This window comes from Notamacropus eugenii, chromosome 2, assembly GCF_028372415.1.
Source record: "Notamacropus eugenii isolate mMacEug1 chromosome 2, mMacEug1.pri_v2, whole genome shotgun sequence".
NCBI lineage: Eukaryota > Metazoa > Chordata > Mammalia > Diprotodontia > Macropodidae > Notamacropus > Notamacropus eugenii.
In genome coordinates, this window is record NC_092873.1 from 523,199,966 (window position 1) to 523,222,801 (window position 22,836).

Sequence of the window (22,836 nt, forward strand, 5' to 3'; positions counted from 1 at the left end):
TAAATACTTACTTGAGGGACAAGCATTTTACAAGAAGTCTTTGACCAAAATGTTCTTTGGGTATTTCAGGAATGCTGAGTCGTTCTATGGGTTCTTCCTACAAATTGACAAACAAAATTAAAACGAACATGCTTTCCAAAGTGTAGCCCGGCAAGCCTACATTTTCAAAAGTCATCCTAGCACAAGTCAGACATTATGCTATACTCATCTGCAGGGAAAGCTAAAAAGATGTTGATATTTCTAAATAATAAGCAGCAAAGAGGTTCTGAGCACAATTCAAAATCACTAAAATACCAACGAGGCTCGGCTTAAGCCTAAGTAATGGCATGAGAAATTCATTCATTTCCGGCAATATAACTTTGAAAGTTAAGTAACTGGGGCAAGCTAAACTCCTTTTTGTTCCACAAAGTTTAAAAACTGTATTAATATTCCAAAAGAATCTAATGCAATCAATTCAACAAAGAATTCTCTGAGTACTCCCTACATGTGTGCAGAACATTATTCTGGGGAAAATCAAGGACGGAGGCTTCCACTCCAGTAGAGGAGACCAGACAGCGACCCAAGTGGCCAGAACAGAGAATGGATGCTGAGAAGCAAGGGAGAAGACCACCTGCCAGCACAAGGCACAGGACTCAGTGTACCTCATCTGGCGCTGGGTGCAGTGCAAAAAGCTCCTTGTGCCGGTTGGACTTTCTTTGATCGTCATTCTGATGGTCCATGTCTTCGTTTGGCGTCCGGTCAAGCAGGCTGGGGAGCAGGGCATCGGGCAGAGAATTCTTCAAGTCAAAGATGCTGCAGGCCCAGCTGCCCCTTGGCGTGTCATCAATGGACATGGAGCGTCTTTTAAGGTCATCCTGTGATGGGGAATGGCAGGCATACAAAACCAATGAGCAAGACGTAGTTTTTTTAGGCTCAACTTACAAATAGCTTTTCTGGTCAAATGTAAAGACTATTACTTGTTCATCTTGGTAGCTGTTCCCATCCGGGGCTTCATCAGATTCGAAGATCTGTCTGGGCAAACCTTTCTGCCTTTCCTTCTGCTTGTCTAATGTATTAGGGTTAAAGCCGGTTCCCAGTTTGTGGTACCTATTTAAAAAATACCAAACACTGAAGTCCACTTTACTTTTGTCAAACTCTCAATTCATCAGCGTCATTACTCAAATATTTCTCTGCAATATTTTCTGCCATTTTAAAAATAATATGGAATGATAAATGCATGCAGTAAACAAACGACCATTCACCCAAGGTGCCATAACATTTAACATTCATTTAATAATAATCCGTCTTCTAGGCCCATTTCCTGGTACTCTCAGAAATGTGGGAGACAGTAAGTCAGTCAAAAAACATTGATTAAGTACCTACTGTGTGCCAGGCACTGGACAAAGCACTGGGGACACAAGAAAAGAGGCAAAAGAAGAGCGTCTGTCCTTAAGGGGCTCACAGTCTGACAAGGGACACAGCACGCATACAGATGGATACTGCACAAATCACGCACAGGACCAACAGGGAACAATCAACAGAGGGGATTAAATGGGGCTGGGACTTAAAGGAAGGCAGGACTCAGAGAAGGAGGTCTCCCTGTGGCATTCCAGCCACAGGGGACAGAGCTGAGAGGGAGGCTGTTGTTCCTGGTGGAGCCTGGTGGGCCGTGATCACTGGATTAAAGGGGCATGGGAAGATGGACATCCAGGAGACTTGAAAGGTAGGAGGGCCCTCTGGTAGGAAGAGCTTTGAATGGCAAATCTGATCCTGGAGGTAATAGAGGGGCACCCCAGCTTACTCTCCTGGGGAAGGAAGGAAGGGATGTGTGGGTATGTGTGTGTCTGTGTCTGTGTCTGTCTGTGTCCATGTCTGCGTGTCTGTCTGTGTATGTGTGTGTGATGTATATCTGTGTGTGTGTGTCTGTCTGTGTGTCTGTGTGTTGGAATGGACCTGTACTTTAGGAAAATCACATTACTGGATGAATGGAGGATGGACTGGAATTGGAAGAGACCTGAGGCAGGCAAATGCTCCAGCACCTACTGCAGAGTCCATGTGTGAAGTGATAAAGGTGGGAGCTGTCTCACAGGAAAGAAGGGAGAGTCCTGGAGAGATGCTGCAAGGGTGAAATCAGCAGGCTTTTTAACAACAGCTTGGATGTGGAGGGTGTGGGATAATGAGGAGCCTGGGATGACATGTAGGTTAGGAGGGTGGTGGTGCCACTACAGTAATAGGAAAGGGATGGGAGAGGGGACATTTAAGGGTTCTATTTTGGGCATGTTGAGTTTAAGATGTGTACAGGACATCTGGTTAGAAATGTTTTAAAGGCAGCTGGAGGTGGGAGCTGGACGTCAACAGAGAGGCTGGGCAGGATGGCTAGACTTGAAAATCATTAGTACAGAGATGCTCACTAAATCCATGGGAGCTCACGACAGCACCTAGTGTAATATAGCAGGAGAAAAGAAGAGGGGACAGAGCCCTGAGGCTCATGGTTAGAAGGTGTGAATTGGCAGAGTAAGCAGTAAAGGAGACTGAGAAGCAATGATCAGAGAAGTAGGAGGAGAATGAGGAGAACATGGTGTCCTGAAGACAGAGAGAAGAGAATATCAAGGAGGAGAGAGTGACTCACAGAGGCAGAGGCTGCAGGGAGCTCCGAGAGGACGAGCGGGGAGGTCTGGGAGGACGAGCAGGGGGCAGGGTCTGAGAGGACTGGTGGGGGGTCCGAGAGGACGGGCGGGGAGGTCTGGGAGGACGGGCGGGGAGAAAAGGCCACTGGATTTGGCAACTAGAAATCTTTGCAAATTCTAGTTTTACTGAATCAGAGTATTCACTCCAGTCAGCTGGTGACCCAAGAAACTGGGGAATGGAAAAGAATGGACCAGCTGAGATTAGATGAAGAGGATGTCCTCATTACACAGCAGGTGGGAGGAAGACCATTTTAAACCAAAGTATTCGGCAATGATTAGTTGAAAGGCAGAAGAAAGACTGAGAGGCCAAGATAAAAAATGAAAAACAAATCTGTGTGAAAACCAACCCTGCTTTTATAGGAATCTGAGATTTAAACCCAGAGTAACTGAGACAGCAAAGAAAAGCTTCATTTCAGAAACTAAGGAAGTAACATATATACCAAATAATGCTTGTGTGCAAGATGACCTTGGACAGCTTGAAAAAAGAAGCCAGTTAATACCACCCCACCTCTGTTACACTCAAAATGTTTAGGGTTCCAACTCTTCTATCTGGACTCTCCATGCCCAGGTCTCCTCAGAATCCACACAGACAGTCACTGTTCATCCACGTGATCTGATCCCTCATCAATTCCAGCGGAAGCAATGACATAATGGATTCACACAAGTCTTCACAAAGTGCCTGCTGCCAGACACTCCTGGACCAGCATGAGGGCCATGCCTGAAAGGAATCTCTCGCCTCCTGTCTCCTTTCTAAAGCCTTCCAAACAGCAGCAAGCAATGCTCAAGTCCTGGCAGAGACACAGCGTGGGGGCAGCACACTTCCTATCTCGAAGCACTGCCAGAAAGACACTGACTAATACAAATGCAGTTCTTACGGTTATAATTTATGAGCAGAGGGTTTAATTCCATTATGAAAATTTAATTGTGCTGCAAATTGGTAAGTTTTGCTCCTACATCACTTTGATAAATCTGAAAAATGCTGAACTTCCTTCCCCACAATGCCTTTTATATTTATAAGAGAAGTCCTGCCTGCCCAGGCTGCTAAGGGAACACTCTGGAATCAACAAAAGACTTCCCTTACAACTACCCTCAAAAGCCGAAAGTAGAGGAATTATTATCCACACGAAACATCTGAAGGCCTGAAGTCCGGAGAAAAAAGAAGTAATGTAGGCGATATTACAATCAAATTTGGGGAAACTGGAAAAATTCGCCTCTCAGATCTATGGATAAGGAAAGAATTTAAGATCAAACAAGAGATAGAGGGTAAAATGGACAATTTTGATTACATTAAATTAAAAAGGTTTTACACAAAACCAACGCAGTCAAAATTAGAAGGAAAGCAGGAAACTAAAGGAGAAAACCTTTATGGCAAGTTTCTTTCATAAAGGCCTCATTTCTCAAAAATACAGGGAACTGAAAGAAATTTATAAAAATAAGAGTTATTTCCACACTGAAAAATGATCAAAGGCTATGAATAGGCAATTTACAGAAGAAGAAATCAAAGTCACATAAAAATGCTCTAAATCACTACTGATTAGAGAAATGAAAATTAAAACAACTCTAAGTATTACTTTACACTCATCAGATTGGCTAACATGACAGAAAAGGAAAATGACAAATGTGGGAGGATATAGGAAAACTGGCATACTAATGCACTTAGTGGAGTTGTGACTGGGTCCAACCATTCTGGAGAATAATTTGGAACTCTGCCCCAAGGGTTATAAAACTGTGCATGCCCTTTGACCCAGCAATACCACTACTAGGCCTATATCCCAAAGACATCCAAAAAAAAGGAAAAGGACATATATGTACAAAAATATTTCTAGCAGCTCCCTTTGTGGTGGCTAAGAACTGGAAGTTGAGGAGAGACCCATCAACTGGGAAATGAATGAATAAACTACGGTACATGACTGTGATAGAACTGTGTTCGTCCTTTGTTGCCGAAGCAGACCATGTCATCAGAGAAATGATGAGATGACTTGCGCTTGATTTTGCTTGAGTGGGGGAGGGCTGTGCAGGTCACCAGCCTCACTTCTCCTCCTCGTGATAGAACACTATTGTGTTGTAAGAAACGATAAGCAGGAAAACCTGGAAAGACTCACATGAACTGATGCAAAGTGACATGAGTAGATGTGGAAGATTACTGGGCATAGTAAAAGCAATGTTGTACAATGATCAACTGGGAAAGACTTGGCTACTCCAGTCAAGGCAATGATCCAAGACAATCCCAAAGACTCACGATAAAAATGCTGCCCAACTCCAGACAGAAAGCTGACGAACTCAGCGCAGACTGAAGCAATTGTTTCTCTTTATTTTTCTTCACTTTTTTTCATAACATGGCTAATGTGGAAATATGTTTTGCATGACTTCACATGTATAACAGATATCATATTTCTCGCTTCCTCAGCGGGAGGGGGAGTGAATACAGGGAAGAGAATCTGGAACTGAAAATAACTTTTTTTTTTTATGTTCCATTCAAAAGAAATGCCTCTTTTTGTTTCCTCTATTTAAAAAAAATAATTTGTTCCATCAGTTGGATGGAAGGCACTAGTACAATAAACACTGTTCCTGGTGAGTAATCAGACACGAGTACACTGAAATCACAGACCAGCATCAAGGTGAGGCCAGTCTCACAGCTTTTAACGCTTCAGTGAAAGACTTCTTTTTAAGTTTTATTGAGGGTTTTCCTACTCCTGACCACTTTTGCTTTGCAGTGACTGCTTCATGGCACCAGTGGGCCCTCCCTCAAGAAGTCTAGTTAGTGAAAACACACCGTTGTCTTCTTTAGCATCTGCCTTTCCATTTGCTCCAGCAGGAGAAGGGAGATAAGGTTCACTGACACCATCTAAGGTCAAGCCTGATCACTGCTTTGATCATACTTCAAATATTTGTCAAAGTTTTCGACCATTACATTGTTGTGGTCGCAGTATAAGACTGTTCCAACTGCTTTTTTCACTCTATCATTCAAGTAACTCTTATTACCAAGATTTCCTTAATTGTTCATATTTACTATTTCTTATATCAAAATAATAATATTCCCCAAATGATAGGCAATCCAATTCGTATGTGAGTAGAGAGAACATGATGGATGCTAGAGGTTGAAGATTTATTAACTGATCGAATATGAGGCTGCATATATTGACCTTGGCATCATCAGCACAAAGATGGTTATTAAACCCACAGAGGTTGCCATAGTCACTAGAGAGAGAGTGCAGAGAAAAGGGAGGAGGGTCTCAGATAGAGCCTTGGGGAACAGCCAAAATGAGGGGGAGCACAACATGGAGGAAGATCCAGACCAAGAGAATGAGATGGAAGCACTGGAACCAAAAGCACAACATCACATAAGCCCTGGGGAATCAGACAAGGACAATGTCATTTTAGAATACAAATTATGAAGGCCTGAGGACTTCAGTGGAAGATTATGAACAGGACGTGGTAAGATTCAGTGGAGGTAAAAACCAGTCAAACAAAGCATTGAGAAGCCACAGTCGCACCAAGATGACAATGGGAACAACAAAGGTGGAAAATGGAAAAAATCTGTAAAGATTTTTAAGAACGCTTTTTACCATCAGTAACAGTGATGCAGCACATCTGGGCTCCACGGCCAGTTACAGATGTGCTGAATGACAAGTGGAAATGTTCCTGAAGAAATTAAAGACGGAAAGAGTAAATAAACTAGATCACATAGACAGACAGACTCCTGAGCTTCAGTGAGAGCTGTCTGGGGGCAGCCAATGGATTCTATGCAAGTCCAGTTTTAGACACTCCCCAGCTGTGTGACTGCAGGCAAGTCCTTTAACCTCTTTTTGCTCAATTTCCTCAACTGCAAAATGGGAATATTAATGGGACCTACCGCTCAGGACTGTTGTTAGGTCAAATGAGATAATATTTGTAAAGCACTTAGCACAGTGTTAGGCACGTAGGAGACAATAAATGCTTTCTATCTCCTCTGCTTGGGAGAAATCATCATGGTATGAAGAAATGGAATATCAACAGTCTGGGAAATATTTCAGGCCTTACTGTTACCTCCAAGATGAATGAGATATTATCAACAACTGCCTACTTTCCTAGCGCTACAAAATTAATGTAAAACAAATTAAAATAATGTCTTGAAGGAGCTATGAGAAAGGAATAGGAAGGCTTTCACAAACTATACACCACAACAGACCACAACTTTTTAGGTGCACAAAAGACTGAACAAGGTATAGAGAACATGAGATTTTGCAAACCAACAGACGGAGAGATGGATGGATGGACAAATGAGCATATGTTAAAGCAGTTAGCAGGTGACAAGGTCTACACTAAGCACAGGTGTAGCTCCACACATTCCCTGCCCTCCAGAAGCTCACCTTTAAACAGGGGGGAACAACACCAAATAAAGGCTGGCAGTCAAGGAAACATGCCAGATAGAAAGATGGGAGGTGGGACCTACCCCTCCCTGAGGGACTCCCTGTAGGAAGTGAGGTCTCAGAGAGGATTCTGTTTGCACAGGACTTCGTGTGGATTGTATCAAACCCAGGAACGCTGCAGGCTCTCTTTCGTAAGAAGATCCACCCACATTAAGATGAGTGGGATCTAACCAACCACACAAGAAAAATGACCATTATCCATGCTCTGGCATGCATGCGGATGGACAACTGAAAGCCTTATCCATCAGTGTATATACATTAGACAACATGGTCAATATACACAGAGTTGAGTCCAGAACAGAACTAGAGGAAGAAAATGAAGTTGAGTCTTTGGGAACCTGAACAGGGCTTTTAATGGCCCCAATCATTTCCCTCAAACAAAAACCTGTCTTTTTTTAATACGACTTTTTCTGGTGGGACTGTGTAGCTTCAGGTCATGGAGTACTACAGCCTCAGGGTCACCCAAAGGACAAGGGAGAGGTACATAGTGGCTATGAGCAGAAACACTGTGTTAGCAACCAAATATTTTGCTGAAATGTAAAGAAAGTCATCAAAGAAATCTATCATTGGGAAAAAAAGGTAGGACTTACAGCAAGAGCGAGGGACAAACAACAAAGTCTGTGTGCTCCGCTGGTAGAACGTCAAGATCTAAGAATCTAAGTCCTCAGCATGTTGGGTGAAATGCCTAGGGCAGATTTATGAGAAGACCCAGGTACCAGTTACATGGGTCAAGAAGGTATAGATGGGCTACAGTCTGCACTTTGGAGGGAGGACCCACACTGGAAGGATATTGGTAAGAACCCTGGGGTGTATCATGGTGCAAAAGGCTAATGAGTAACTAATGACACCATCTACAATACAGGTTAAAAAAATGCATTGTTTAATTAGATGCTAGAGTTCCAAGATCTTGGTTTATGTAACCACCTTTGCACTCATTTTTAATTACCACTCTAAACACATCAGTGTTAGGTGTAGTTTACAAATAATGACACTAAATGGTAAGAGGAAGATTGTGTTGGAAGTGAAAGGTCAGAGAGCCAGACTCAAGTTCAGCCCACACCTGATAGAATAAGGCAAAAATAAAGCAGATTTCATTTAGGCACACTGGCTTTTGAAGAGGCTTTCTAGCAGGACTCGAACTGTAAACACATACAAGCTAGTAATGTTAGGTGTAAACACACACACGTATCACACACACACACACACACAGACACACACACACACCCTTTCTGCTCAACAGCTAAGAGACAGTGTTCCACATGTTTGTCAAAGATGCAAGTTAATAAAAGTAGCTCTCCTTTGCCAAGGCCTACATGTTTGCATTCAGTCACTGAAAAAGCATGTTGCCAGAATCCCCCAAGGAGTTCCTGGTACCCCATGAAACCCTATGAATTGTGACAACCAGCCCAAGGGCAGGACAGTAACCAAAATGGCCCTTTTCAGGACATGCCTTTAAAGGGACAATCCCCCACATCGTCAGGCTGGTTACTGTCAGTGACTTCATTCTCTTATGTGGATTCTAGCAGCCTTTACTAAGAGCTTACATGGTACCTCATGGAATTACAATCAGGAGTCCTGTCATGGTGAGTGGAGCAAAGAGACAAAGACATTTTCTTTCCTTTCTCACCAACCCTGGTGGTAACAGGGAATTCTATCAGTGGCAAAGGGAAGCAAACTGGGGAAGTGACCATGATGTAGCAAAAAGGACTCACTAAGGAAATGTTTGTTAAAATGTTCCCTTTCTTCCTCTCCTGTTTTTTCTCAGTTTTCCAAATCTTAAGGTTTTTAGTCACTGAGCCTGAGCTACAGAAACAGCGCCTGCAGACAGACACAGAGCGCCAGGGACTTACTTTCTGTTCACGATGGCCCAGTCTTCAGTGTAGCTCCTTACACAGTCTCTAACATGTGGATCCATTTCACTGTTGAAGAAAAGAATCCATTAGCGTTGCTGTCAGGAGGAAAAGTACTCAGAAATGAGGCTCCTTCACCTTTTCCATATGTTAGGGCAACCCCAGCCCACTCTACCTATTTGCAGGCTGGTGAAACCGAGGGAACTCTTGTCCGAATCATGTTTTTAAATATATAAACAAAGGTTTACAAAGCAGACAAATCATACTGAAATAATTACCAAAATGTTTTTTAAAAAACAAGTTCACAGATGCCATGTTAGGAGCCCCTGCTTTGTGTGAAAATATCCCTCAATGACACGATCAAAGGCGCTGGGTCCCAGTTCCCATAATCCAGTTCAGGTCACCTGAAGACGTCCTTACCTCTCTTCAGGTACAGCTGACACAAGGGTTCGACAGTCCCTGGGATTGTAAACAACTTCGATGTCATCTGGGGGAAATTCAAGCAAATCCCTTAAAGGGCCAGACTCCACAGCTAGGGGATGAGTGATTAAGTAATCTTCCAAATCCACTGGGTCCACAGCTTCAGTGAGGGGAACCTTAATACGAAAAAAGTCATTGAAGACTTTTGAATGAGGATGATCATTAAACTACCTTTTCTTCTGGATCTTCATAGATTCTTGAGCAGATCCCAGGGCTGATTCCCCAACTCCTGCCCATGAAGGAAGTGTTTCATCCTGCTGGCAGACCACCTCCTCCATAACTCCTGCTGACTCCAAGTTGGCCACAAGGGCCTTCGAAGTCCAGCCCATGCTTGAACCCTCCCAGTCTAGAGGCCCCCTCTGCCAGAGACACTCAGTAGGGTCCCTCTTCATGCCCATCCCTGAATCACAGGCTTCAATTCAGCTGAGGACTTTTGCATTAACCAAAAACCATGACACACAGTCCAAGACCAAAGATAAAAGGTCAAATGGACACCTGAGAACCCTCTCAGCTCCTCAAGTCAAACTGGCCATGCTCAGCAGCACTGAGGTGAGGTGGACTGAGAGCCCTTAGGCATCCCCAATGCAGAGTAACAGGACTCTGCGACTGCTAGAGACCTACTTCCAACCTGACATCAATCCATTACAACCTATTAAGGACTTGCGTAAGCCCGCAGCTAATGCTCCACAGCCCAAAGAACAGTCTCCCAGTTGCCATTTCTTCATCATATTCCTTTCTCATTGCCTTGCTGCCCTCCACCCCAAGTGGTTCATCCTAAGCCTCCTCCCCTTGTGGATGCTAAGACAGGCCACAAGAAAATGCCTAATGCTTCCTGTATCACAGCTGTGCTCTGTCTCATTCTGTTAAACCCAAGCACAGAACACTACATTTATCTCTGTTCTGATTTGTTAGATTCTACCCGTTCTTCTAAGATGTCAGCATTCTGGGATATTGACCCTCCTGGGTGTTATCCGTCCCTCCCAGTTTGGTGCATCTGCAGATTGGATAAGCAGGCTTTCTGCTGCTTCACCTAAGGCACCCACCACAATGGGGAACAGTAAGGACCGAGGGCAGCAGTGCCAGGGGACCTTCTGAATCCCCCTCATTATTAAGGCTCTATCTATCTCATCCAAGAGGCCGGTGGCAAACACTGTCAAATGCTTTTAATTAACCTTAATAACTACATTACTCATTAATTGAACTGCAATTATTATGTATTTGTAAAGAAAACATGGTATAAAACAGAGTACTAAAATGGGGGCCAAGAGGCCAGTTCAAGTACGAAGAACTTGGGTAAAGGTGAGATGACTCCAACACCAAGTGATGCATTAGAACTTCTCTTCCAAGTCACCCGAGAGCCTTTATCTGGTCCTTGCCAGACCCAGTCCTGACTGTACAGACTGGAGCCTTCTGGGACTTGGGTATCAAGCTTCTATTGCAAACACAGATACTTCATTAGAACACAATACAAAGTCATGTTCTTCTCCAAGTTGAAAGGGACCCAGGAGGCCAGAACAGCCTCTATAACATTCTGGACAAGCGGGGATTATTTTCCAATTATAAATTCTCTTATAATTTTAATTTTTCAATTTTACATAATCAATATCGTACCTTCTATGATGTTCTCCATGCCTTGTCTGGAGAACACTCCCTCCAATCACACTCATAAAGGGCATTTTCTTCCTCACTCCTCTAATGTATGATGACCACTGATCTACGTAAATCGTGTGTGGTACATGGTATAAGGTGTAGGTCTACTTACTGCCCAGGTCCTCTCTAGTTTTCCCAGTGATCTCTGTCACCACAGTCTTTCAGTTTATCAAGCACCATATCGCAATGATTGCTTCTGAATCCTCTAATCCACTGATTAACTTTATTATTTTTAGCCAGTACCAAACGGTTCTGATTAGGACTGCTTTGTAGTATAGTTGGAACTTAGCCTCCCTTCCTTCCTACTTTTTTGAGGATCTTGACTTTTGTTTCTCCAGATGAACTGTCATTTTTTAGCTATCCAAAGTTATCCTTTATCAGTCTGTTTGGTATGGCAATAAGTAAACTAAATTAGGTAGCATTGTCATTCAGCGTATTAGTACAGCCCAACCATAAATAATCCCTCCCCATTCATTTAAGTCTATCTGTCTTTATGTAAGTGACTTGTAACTGTATTCACAGAATTCTTGGGTAGAGTTCCTAATATTTTTACATTCTATAATTATTTTAAAAGAAATTTCTATCTTTTCCTATTGAGTTTTGTTGGTAATATATAAAAAGACATAATTAATTTGAGCTTGTTTTATATCTTGCTACTTTCCTCAAGTTCAATTAATTTTTCAATAACTTTGTAGAGTTCTCCAATGGAACATCTGCAGAAGGCAACAATTCTATTTCTTTTTTCTCCGTGATTATTCCCTTGGCATCTTTTCCTTGTCTCACTGCTTGAGTGAACATTTGTAGCACCGTGTCAAGCTACACTGGTAATAACAGTAGCACTTAGAAAGTGCTTAATGCAGGTTTACTGACTGACTGATGATGGCCAGGTTTACTTTTCCTTTGATTTTAATAAAAAGGCCGCTAATTTGTTTTCATTAGATATAATTTAGGCTCTCTTTTTTCCCCCCAAAGATAAATACTACTTACCATGTTAAGAAAAGGTCTATTTAATCCTATGCTTTTTGGTGTTTTTATCAGAAATAGACATTGAATTCTGCCAAATATTTTTCTATATCTACTGAATATAGAAAAATGTGTTTTTGTTATATTTATAGTTTTCTTAATATTGGCTTAATCTAGAAATTCTCCCTGCTAATAGTATGAAATCTTTCTGATACATTACTGCGGTCATTTGTAACATGTTGTTTACAATTTTTGTAGATTTATTACAACAGATTTTTTTCTGCAATTTTCTCCTTCTGATTTTGTCTCTCCTGAGATAATGAATCTGGGAGGACCCCCTCTTTTCCTGTTATTGTAAACAGATTATATAAAATTGCAATTAACTGCTCTTTTCAAGTTTCATAAAGCTCATTTGTAAGTTCACTTGATTCTGAGATCTTTTTTATTTGGGAGTTCATTTGTTATTCCTTGATCAATTTCCTCTTCTGAAATTGGGTTATTTAAATTACGTATTCCTTGTTCTAGTAATCGCATATTTTATATTTTTCAGTATTTCATCCGCTTCCTTGAAATGACCAATTCTGCTCTCATGTAATCGGGCAAAAGTGTTTCTAAGAGTTTCCTTCATTTCTTCTCCATGTGTTGTGATTTCTCCTTTTTCATTTTTTATACTGGCAAGAGCAAACGAGTTAACAGCTCATCAACTTTGTGGTTTAAAGCGTCCGACTGTACTTAACGAGTCAAGATTCCATCTGGTAACATTGTCTCTTTCAAGTCTCATACTTCACATGTGAGCGTGTGTATATATGCATATATATGTGTGTGTGTATGTATATATATATTTATGTGTGTGTGTGTGTGTGTGTGTGTGTGTGTGTGTGTGTGTATATTCCTCACAGCCACCACAGTGATTTCCCTGAAGCACAGGTATAATGATAACAACAGGAACCAGCATTATAGGGCACCTACTAAGTGCCAAGACACTCTTTATAAATATCATCTCATCTGATTCTCATAACAGTCCTCGGAGGTGGGTGCTATGACTAGCCTCATTTCACAGAGGAAGACACAGACAAGTAGAGGTTAAGTGACTTGTCCAAGGACACCCAGCGAGGAAGTGTCAAAGGCCAGATGTGACCTTCCTGGCCCAGTGCTCAGTCACCTAGGTGCCTGGGTTTAGCCAGGTCACTCCCCTATTTACTAGAAGCTCCACTGCTCCTTACTGCCTGGCCTTTAGGATCAAAGATCAAGGGCTTTGTTTGACTTGTAAAGATCTTCAGAGTGTGGCCCCAACCCTTCATTCCCCTTCCTGCCCTGGTGGTCTTTGCCAGGCCTTGATGCCTGAGGACACCACCCTCCTCCTCTCCAGGCCCTCAGACTGACCACCCCGTTAGAGGCTAATGTTCATGAACCCATTCCACAAAGTGCTACAAGGACCTCTCTGGTCCTCCATGAGGGAACTGAAAAAACAGAAAAGCCGCTGGGTTTGTGGGTGAATGAGGTTGGGGTCCCCTCTGGCTGCTGCCCTGAGGCCCAGGGCAGGGGTTCCTAGGAAGTAGGCTCAGAGATGACAGGCTGCTCCTCTCCCATTTACCTCGGGTTCTTCTGACATCTCTACCCTCCCCTCCCCTGTGCTTTATGAGTTCTTTCATGGCCACTATGTTAGAAAAAGGTCACAGTATCAGAACTAACATTTTGTCATAAAGAATCATCTGCTGAAAAGTCTGTTTCCAGCAATTTCTGGTGCAAGATGACTGGTTGGGGTGACTGCGGGACCCTACCCCCATCTCCTATAATGTTCTCAGCATCGTTTCCTAAGAACATTCCCCCTGTGACCATACTGATTTCTGTACAGACGGCTTCCTCCTCTACCTCAAAAGAAGGTAAGCTGCTTGCAGGTAGGGCTCATTTCATTTGGGTCTTTTTATTCCCAATTTACGAGAGAGCTGGGGACCCAATATGAGTGAAGAATGCGAATGAGCGCTCACGTGTCATAGCTAGGCCCCTCTTCCCTAACTCCCCCCCATGTGGGGGCAGGGGGTGGCCTCATACTTGTCCTTTTCAAGAGATCCCCCCTGAGCCTGCTCTGTGTTCTACTCTAGGGGGACAGAGCCCAGCAAGCCTGACCATCTTATTTTTGACACATATTAAATTGGATACAAATCAAAGCAGGTTATCTTCCCTGTGCAGGCAGGGCCTTCAGAGACAGCTGCTCCCTCTCCTCTTTCCTGACTTAGATGCATCTGAGACAGCAAAATCTATGAGAGAACCCAAGACCTCAATCCAGCACAGAAAGCACCAGTGCAGGCAACATCAGGATGACGTTTCAGTTCACCTATTTAAGCAACTCATACATAGGAAGTATTCACACTGACCCCTGGGGCTCAGGCAGGAGCTTACACCCTGGGAGGCTCTGACTCTTTATCCACTTTATCCACTCCTAGAGACCATTCTCCCACCCCCACCTACTCAGGAAACTGGTCATTTAAACTATCTAGTTCTTGTTCGGGTTATCTGGGTATTTTCTATTTTTATAGGTAGTTAACCATTTCTTCTAAATCATCAGTTTTTTTGGTATATAATTGGGCAAAATTATTTCTGATAATTTCCTTTATTTCCATCAGGTAGTCAAGAAATATTAAGGGTTTACTACGACCCCATTTTCAATGCACTACTTACACTGGCATGGTGGGAAACATTGCCCACGAGGCTGAGGTTCTTCAGAAGCTGGGGGGAGCCGCTGTACTGGCCCGAGATCTGCTTCCTCACTTCAGCCGCCACCGTTCTACGAGAAAGAAGACACGTTGCAGATTAGAAAAACTTACATAGGCAGAAAAAGGAATGTTGGAAACAGTGGCTTTGCACCAACGTTTGTGCAAAATTAACCACAATTAACTAAAATATGGTTCTGAGAGATGAACACACAGGCAATAGGAAGAAACAAAACGCAACACAGCACCACGTCAGCAGCAAGGTGGCGGCACCACGGAGACAGGTGCCTTGGGCACACACAAGCTGAGTGGGCCTGAGCCAGTCACTTAACCACACTCAGCTTCCGTTTTCTCACCTATAAAATGGGGATGATAATAGCTGCTTCAGAGTGCACGTGAGAATGAAATGAGATAATTCATTCAAATATATCTGGCAAACTTAAAGTAGTGGATAGATGTTAGTTACGATTATTATCTCTGAGGCTGTTCAGTCAGTTTTCAGTCATGTCTGATGATCCATGGCTCCACTGAGGGTTTTCTTGGCAAAGATATGGGAGCAGTTTTTTGCCATTTCCTTTTCCAGCTCCTTTCACAAATGAGGAAACTGAGGCAAACAGGGTGAAGTGACTTGCCCAGGGTCACACAGCTAGGAAGTGTCTGAGGGCAGATTTGAACTCAGGAAGATGAGTCTTCCTGACTCCAGGCCCAGCACTCAGTGCACTATGGCATCCCCAGCTGCCCCCAGTATTATCATGACCCAAAATCTATAAATGAGCTGATTCTTCAAAATAAAAAATGTAGAGACGCGATGAATTCACTTTGAGACTTGCTAAATTTAAGCTGTCCTTGGATGTCCAATCTGAGATGTTCAATAAGCAGCTGAAAGTGAAAGGAGATGAGCCAGGAGGTTCAAGGTAGAGGTCAGAGGCATCCTCACAGGGTGGTGACAAGTCCATAAGCGCTGCTGAGATCACTGAGGGAGAAGGGAAGGGGCCAAGGACAGAGCCCTGTGGGACGCCCACCGTTCTCAGGTAAGACTGCACAAAGATCCTGCAAAGGAGACCAGGAAGAATGAGCTGACAGAGAGGAGAAGCAGCAGAGAGGGCATCCAAGAAAGCCTCATGAAGAGGGGGATGGCAGGTGTCAGAGGCTGCAGAGAGGCCAAGGAGGACGACGGAGAAACGGCTACCATCTTTGGCAGACAAGGGAGGGCGGTCTGGGCAGAATGAGGAGATCTGAAGCCAGACTCAGAGTCAGGCAGGGAGGGAGAGGAAGTAAGTGGAGAGCAGCAGAGGGCAGGTGGAGGATGGCAGATGAGGACGAGGGGAAGGGAGGCAGCTCAGGGAGTAGTCACCATCTTTTCTGTGACAGATGAGGCCAGGTTCTCTGCTGAGAGGCTGGAGGGAAGAGATGCCTTGGGAAGCTCAGGGAGGGATGAAAAGCTCTGGAAGAGCCACCATGGGGAGCTGGAGAGGGAGGAGATAACAGGGCTGTAGAGGGGTGCCCAGCAGGATCTGGGTAATGGCAATTTGCAGTGGCCCCAGCCACGATAGCCGTGTGGTTTTCTCCATCTTTGCTGAGCAGTGCATGTGTGGAAGTGACAGTAACTCCTGGAGAATCCAAGGCTGAGCCATGGCTAGATGGGAACAGTACAGGGGGCACATACTGTCTGGGGGGCACAGGAGTTCCAAGCCTCCAAGGGAGGGCAGAGTTGACGTGGTTCCCTTGGGGCTCAGAATGGGGAAAGGAGGTGAAGGGATCTGAGGTCATGATGTGGAGGAAGAGGGTTACTAATAGCTCATGATCATCTGAGGGAGTTTTTGTGAAAGTGGAGCCCATGAGGGGGCCTATGGCCATCTTGTATATGACTGAGATAGGGTGAGAGTGCAGGGCATCTGAAATGAGCCATCTGAGAACCACAGTTCTGGTGCCTGAGGAATGAACACTGGTATGCTCATGGCCCCAGGCAGGGGGACCAAAGAAAGACTGTTAACCACTACCAAGCTCACATTCAAACAGGAGGCGGGTAGACAACAGCTACCAGAATTCAGATTGGGTGGCAAGTGTGGATGGAAGGACCCTGCAAGGCAGAGAGAAGTCACTAGGTGTTCGCAGTAAAGGGAGACCCTGGCAGGGAGCAGGGAGGATCCCTGCTCCCCCACCTTGACCAGTGACTCCAGGGAATGAGTGAAAGTGCAGCTGGCCTGCAAAGGGCATCCAGGGCAGCTGGGTCATCAGGAGGGAGCCAAGGCTCAGTCAGATTCAGAAAATGGAAGGAGGGAGGAAGTCTGTGACTTAGGGGACAGGCATTCCAGAGGGCACTGAGAAAAGACACGGGAGGAGGGGAGGAGCTGGAGGAAACAGGAATAAGGGACCAAGCAGTGGGAGGCAGAGAATCAGCTCTTTAAGGAAGTGCTTCCTAAATATTAAAGCACTGTGTTATTCTTCAACCCCTCTGAAACAGCATCATTATAAACATGAGTTACAATATAATACATTGCTATAAACTTGAGTTACAATGTAACAGCTGCCTCTGTCCTTGCCCACAACACCCAATAAGGTCTTACATCCAAATGAGCAGATAACAAGTCACCTGCTGGGTGAGGGTTTATTTTTCTATTATAAATTTACCAACAAAAACTAGCACTTCGATACTCAAAGACTAAGTAAGAGGACTGTATAAGTGAGAGCGCATTCATGCTGCAGACGGCTTAAGTCTAACAAAGTAGTCAAATAAAACTGCTCTTTCATCTTCCCTTCTGAACATTTTCTTCTTTTAAGCAGTAAACCAATGTTTCTTGGCATCGTGTCACTCCCACTTCTCTCTCTCCCCATGAGAAGCCTTCTGAAAACACGCTGATGCACTGGCCAAGTCTGGCTTGTGAGCACCCACTGGCAGTCATCGGAGCAGGAGGTGACCTCTGCCACAGCAGGGCCAAAGGCCCTCCCATGCCAGCTCACTTGATTGGACGTCACTTCTGATCCCATCACACTCAATGAAGCATCTCCAGCCTCCATGCCTCTGCACAGGCCATTCCCAAGGCAGCCTCCATTTCCTAGGAGATCCAGCTCAAGCGTCACCTTCTACGTGAGGCCTTTCCACATCTCCACAACTGCTGGTGACTCCCTCAAAAAGCCTCTTCTATTTAAGCATGTATGTTGTGTGCGTTATAGATGTGAAGGTCAGCATGACATGGGGCTAGAATGCTGGCTTCAGAGTCAAGACCATCTCCGACACGTGCTAGCGGTACAAGCCACAAGTGTCACCAAACTCTCAGCCCCTGCGCAATGGCAACAAACTCAGCTAGAGAGAGGGCCACTCAACTGTACAAAAGGATCCCTGTGGGCCATACCGGCTTAGAAAAACCACATTTTATTTTCTAAAACTATTATCTTTGAAAAATTATTATTCATTTGTAACTTTTTTTAAATTTTGAGTTCTGAATTCTCTTCTTCCCTCCCAACCCTCTCCTACCCATTGTGAAGGCAAAAAAGTGATCGCAATTATACATGTGAAATACATGTGACATATGCAAAGCACACTGCCATGTTAGCCATGCCGCAAAAAAGGAGGAAAAAAGAAAGTAAAAAAATGATGCTTTAATCTGCCTTCCACCTCCATAGCTTCTTTCTCTGGAAGTGCATGACCACAGAAAACCACATATTAATAGTATCTATGTCCTACTGTGTTTTGATTGATTTTGTTAAATATTTCCCCATTATATTTGAATCGGGTTCCCCTTACTAAGACTCTAAATGGGGGTGGGGGGGCAATAGTCCCTTATCCATGATCTGTACATGTCTCCTGAAGACAGGGAGGCCTTCTTTCTTGTATCAGCATCCCCAGCACCTAGGAAGCACCTGGCACAGGTGGGTGCTCCCAAGGTGACACAAGTCATCAGAGCAGCGGCAGCCTTCACCCTCCGTTCTCGGACTCTTTCCCAGGGCCACTCTGTGTCCTGGTGTTAACAGAACTCTGCAGTGACGAGCCCAAGGAGGCAGCCATGTCACTATGATCGAGTGCTAGCCACTTGGTACTGCACAGACATGGTACTAGATCTCAGGTCATCTCATCAGTCAGCCCTTTTTGTCTATTTACAACATAAAAAAGATAAATCATCAATGCTTGTTAAATTAAGAAGCTGTACTGAGACTCAAATGAGGTCATACATGGAAAGCCGTAAAGGGCTTTCTAAATACAAGTTATTATTACTTAGACACAGACACAGATCCTCCTCTAAGCCTGCACCAATTTCGTAATCAGGCAATGAAATTATTACCTAGCCAGCGTCCTGGAAAAGAGCCACTCCCTGCCTCCATCTTCACTCTTGGGCCTTCTCGGAACCCTTTTTCTTTCCTCCCCCACCACAAACACTTACAGATGCTCCTTTCCAAACAGCCCGGGCAGCCTCCCCATGATGGAGGACGCTTCCCTCCCATGGAAAGGCTGCCTCTGATGCCGAGGCTGCCAAGGACGGACAAAGAGCTAGCTTCCAATCCCTCTGCCTTTGAAAAATCAGGTCAGGGTAAGCAGAGAAAGAAATCTGAAGCTTCCAGACAGGAATCAGCCAAGAAAGAAAAACTAAGTGAAAGACGGTTGTCTTAGCCTCCAAATTCAGCGACTTTTCTAAAAATCTTCATTCACTGAGAAACTCACAAATGAACAGATTTTACAATACAGAAACAAAGACGTAGGAATAGATTCTAAGGCCTGAGTTTGTTGCCCATGAATATTTATTTCTAGGGGACAGCTTCCCAAATCAGAATTTAAGATCAGGAAAGTCCTGTAAAACAGAAGCATTCCCTCACTCTCCTGTATCATCACCTATTCTAAAACTCAGGCTAAGTCATGTGGTTGGAGTTTCACCGAAAATGCTAAAATCCCTGCATCCCGTGACTCCAAAGAAACCGCTGATGGAGCATCAGTGACGCCATCCATGCCTCCTCTTGGCCAGCTTTTGTGTGGGCATCTGTATGCTTTTGTGGGGATACTTTTAACCTGAAAAAAAAAGCATGCAACTAGCAGCAGCTCCACTGAAGACTGAATGAGCAAAGAAAGGCCTTTGATTCCCGGACAATTACAGGAGCCCCAATGCAGCCTCACGGATCCTGATCACTAATAACATGGTCCATGCTGATGTGGTCTCAAGGATGCATCCTGGATCTTGGGGACACTGCCATTGGCCAACATACAAAGTGATGGTTTGGTGAACGGGGAGTATCACAAGAGGCATCAAAGGCCTTGTTAACAGTGTGATATTAAACATCGTCTAACTCTCTTCCGTGAATTTTTTTATCTTGAAAATGATATTACTGAGCCCTGCTCCACTGCACACAGTAAATAATTTTTTAAAACTAAATAGCCAAGTAATGAGAGAGCTTAAAATTTTACAATCTGACATGCTAGAGGTATTTGTCATTGGTATCTGAAAAAAAATCGGGCTAAAAAATTCCACTCTTAAAATATTCAGTTCCAGAATTTGAAACGAAATTTTTGCTAAATCCCACTCCTCACCCATACTAAATAAAGCAAGATTTGAAAACAGTTTATGTTTCGTACTTTTTCTATGTTACAAGAGAGGATCAAATAAGATGCCATCTGTAAAAAGATGGGGAAACCTTAAAAGTGCTTCATAATTGAAGCTGATGTCAGATGCTCACGGCATAAAGCAAAAGTCACAGCTGTTTTAAAAGTGGAAAAAAATAAAGCCAAGGTTCCACTTACTCACATGCAAGGAGCAGATGACAGAGGAGGCATGTTAAAGTGTGAGTAGTGTTATGTTCCAGTATGGCCCACATTCAGAAACCAAGAGAACTAGAAAAATGCTGATGGGTTTACTGTGCCTTTCCCGGCCCTTGGGAGTAGCCCAATGTATAATGTGAGCCCAAGGCTGGGTCCAAGTGAGAAAAGAAGGGCCATCAGAACAGAAGAGGAAGAGCTAACTTCCGAGAACACGTGCTTGGCTTTCTCTATTTTAAGGATTCCACAAAATTACTGTTTTCTGTGATTATCCTTCCTTTCCCACTCAGCTGAAGTCAGTCAACAATACAGTGACTACGTCCTGTCCTTTTGGTCCCTCTTCACCTTTTTTATAAAATGTTTTGATGACCGCACTTCCACACAATTGAGCTAGTCTGCGATCCAAGATTGTGAACAGGGGTCTTCAGGCACCACTAGACTGCCAATGGGGCAATGCAGAAAAAAGGTCAGGTGAAGCACTTGGTGGGCGAGGGCTGTCTCTCGTACCTGAATCCCCACTACCTTAGAACCATCCCCAGCACCCAGCAAGCACGTGGAAATGGCGCTTCGTTCAGTCATTCTTTGGACAAAGTCCAATTTATACATACAGGTACTCAGCTTCAAATATATCAATCTCCACATGTCAGTCAGTCATTACATATCTAGTAAGTGCCTACTGTGTGCTAGGCCCTGGGGATATAAAGGAAGGAGAAGGACAAGAAGCTCATCATCTACAGGCAAACAATGTACCAACAAGCTACAGACGGATAAACGGGAAACAATCCCAAAAGGAAAGGCTAGAATTAAGAGGGGTGGGGGAAAGGCTTCCTATAGAAGGTAGGGTTTTAGCAGAGAACTGAAAGAAGTGAAAGAGGCCCAGAGGCAGAGGTGAGGAGGAAGCGGGGGTCCAGACATGGTGGGCACAGCAGGCATGGCACCAGAGAAGATGCCCATTCAGGAAGAGGGTCTTGTGTGAGGCACAGCCAATGAACCAGACTGTAAAGGACAAGAGGGCTGGGAGGTAAAGCCTGGGAGGGGGACAGGGAGGTCATGAAGGGCTCTGAACACAAACAGAGGAGGGATACTGGACCCTGGAGGTGAAGAGGGCCACTGGAGTGGAGAGGGTAGGGGTGGGGGGTCACATGGCCAGGCCTCTCTTTGGGCAGGGGACAAGCTGCAGTGCGGAGCGGCTCATGGCAACAAATTAAAGAGACAAATGCAAAGACTCAAGACCAGGATAACTGTGCCATAGTCACCCAAGATAAGTGTGCAAACTGGCAAAGTACCTGTGGAAGTCCCACTGCTGAGCACGGTCATTTCACACCTAGGAGACCCAGCACAGCCCAGTCCTTGTCTCTCTTCTCAGAGCTGCCTTGCTGGCATCATCACTCCTCCCCAGAACCAAGAGCCCAGAATAGCTGTCATCATCATAACAGCAGCAGCAGCTAGCCTATGACTGTCCTCCCCACTGGTTTCCCAGCCTCGTCCTTCTCTATCCTGATTCACCGTCCACACAACCAACCATGGCTCTCTTTAACTAGGGAAAGCCACATCACTCTCCCCCTCAAACTCCAGGGGAATACACTCCTGGTATCTCTAGAATCAAATACCATCTTGTCTCCTTGGCATTTCAGCCACATCTTCCATCATCCATCACGCCCCCACCCAGCCGCTGTGGCCCAGCCAGGCTGGCTTTCGTGCTGCTCCCGCAGCTCAGAATCCAGCTTCCATTAATGCTCACCTCAAGAGTCACCTTTCACATGATGCCTTCCTACCCAGAGGCTCCCCCAAACTTAGCAGGTCTTTATTTCATATGTGCTCTATACGGACACATTGTATCTCCCCAAAAGAACATGGCGCTCTTCACAGGCAAAGACTTTGACTCTTGTCTCTACATTCCCAGCATTAGCAGAGGGCCTAGACCAGAACAGTCCTCAACAATGTCTGTTGACCTGATCAGGATGAAGGGCATGGGCTAGCTGAATGAGAGCTGGATTCAGTCAGACAGCCCAGAAACATTTGTTAAGGGCCTACTATGTGCCTAGCCCTGTGCTAAGCACTAGGGATACAAAACAAGGCAAAAGACAATCTTTATTCTCAAAGAGGGAGAGAAATGCAAACAGACGTGGGCAGAAATGCTAGATTCAGGATAAAGTTGGGTGTTGTCCTTCATCTTCAAAGAGGACCAAAATGACATCACCATGATAAAGTGAAGTTTCAGTGTGTCTGACTGTGGCTGATCAGACCAATACGAGCTCAGAATGCTCTACCACAGGTTGGGCACAGATAGTCCATGTGAATATTTGGGGTGGATATTCTAAATTTGCACATCCTACATTTACTTTGTGCTGTCTCAATCCTGCTTTG

The 22,836-nt window shown here is 44.4% G+C and overlaps 1 protein-coding gene across 4 annotated transcripts in view; it reads right to left on the bottom strand.

Annotated features, from left to right (window-relative positions):
• DOCK7 (dedicator of cytokinesis 7) overlaps nt 1–22,836 on the bottom strand; it is a 157,125-nt gene that overhangs the window by 120,606 nt on the left and 13,683 nt on the right. For all 4 annotated transcript variants that reach the window (XM_072649711.1, XM_072649710.1, XM_072649709.1 and 1 more), the window contains exons 2-7: nt 14,698–14,803; nt 9,346–9,521; nt 8,926–8,994; nt 957–1,086; nt 642–854; nt 12–97 (exon numbers count right to left, since the gene is read on the bottom strand). In XM_072649711.1, the coding sequence (XP_072505812.1) occupies nt 12–97; nt 642–854; nt 957–1,086; nt 8,926–8,994; nt 9,346–9,521; nt 14,698–14,803 (780 nt within the window). The remainder of the gene's footprint in view (nt 1–11; nt 98–641; nt 855–956; nt 1,087–8,925; nt 8,995–9,345; nt 9,522–14,697; nt 14,804–22,836) is intronic.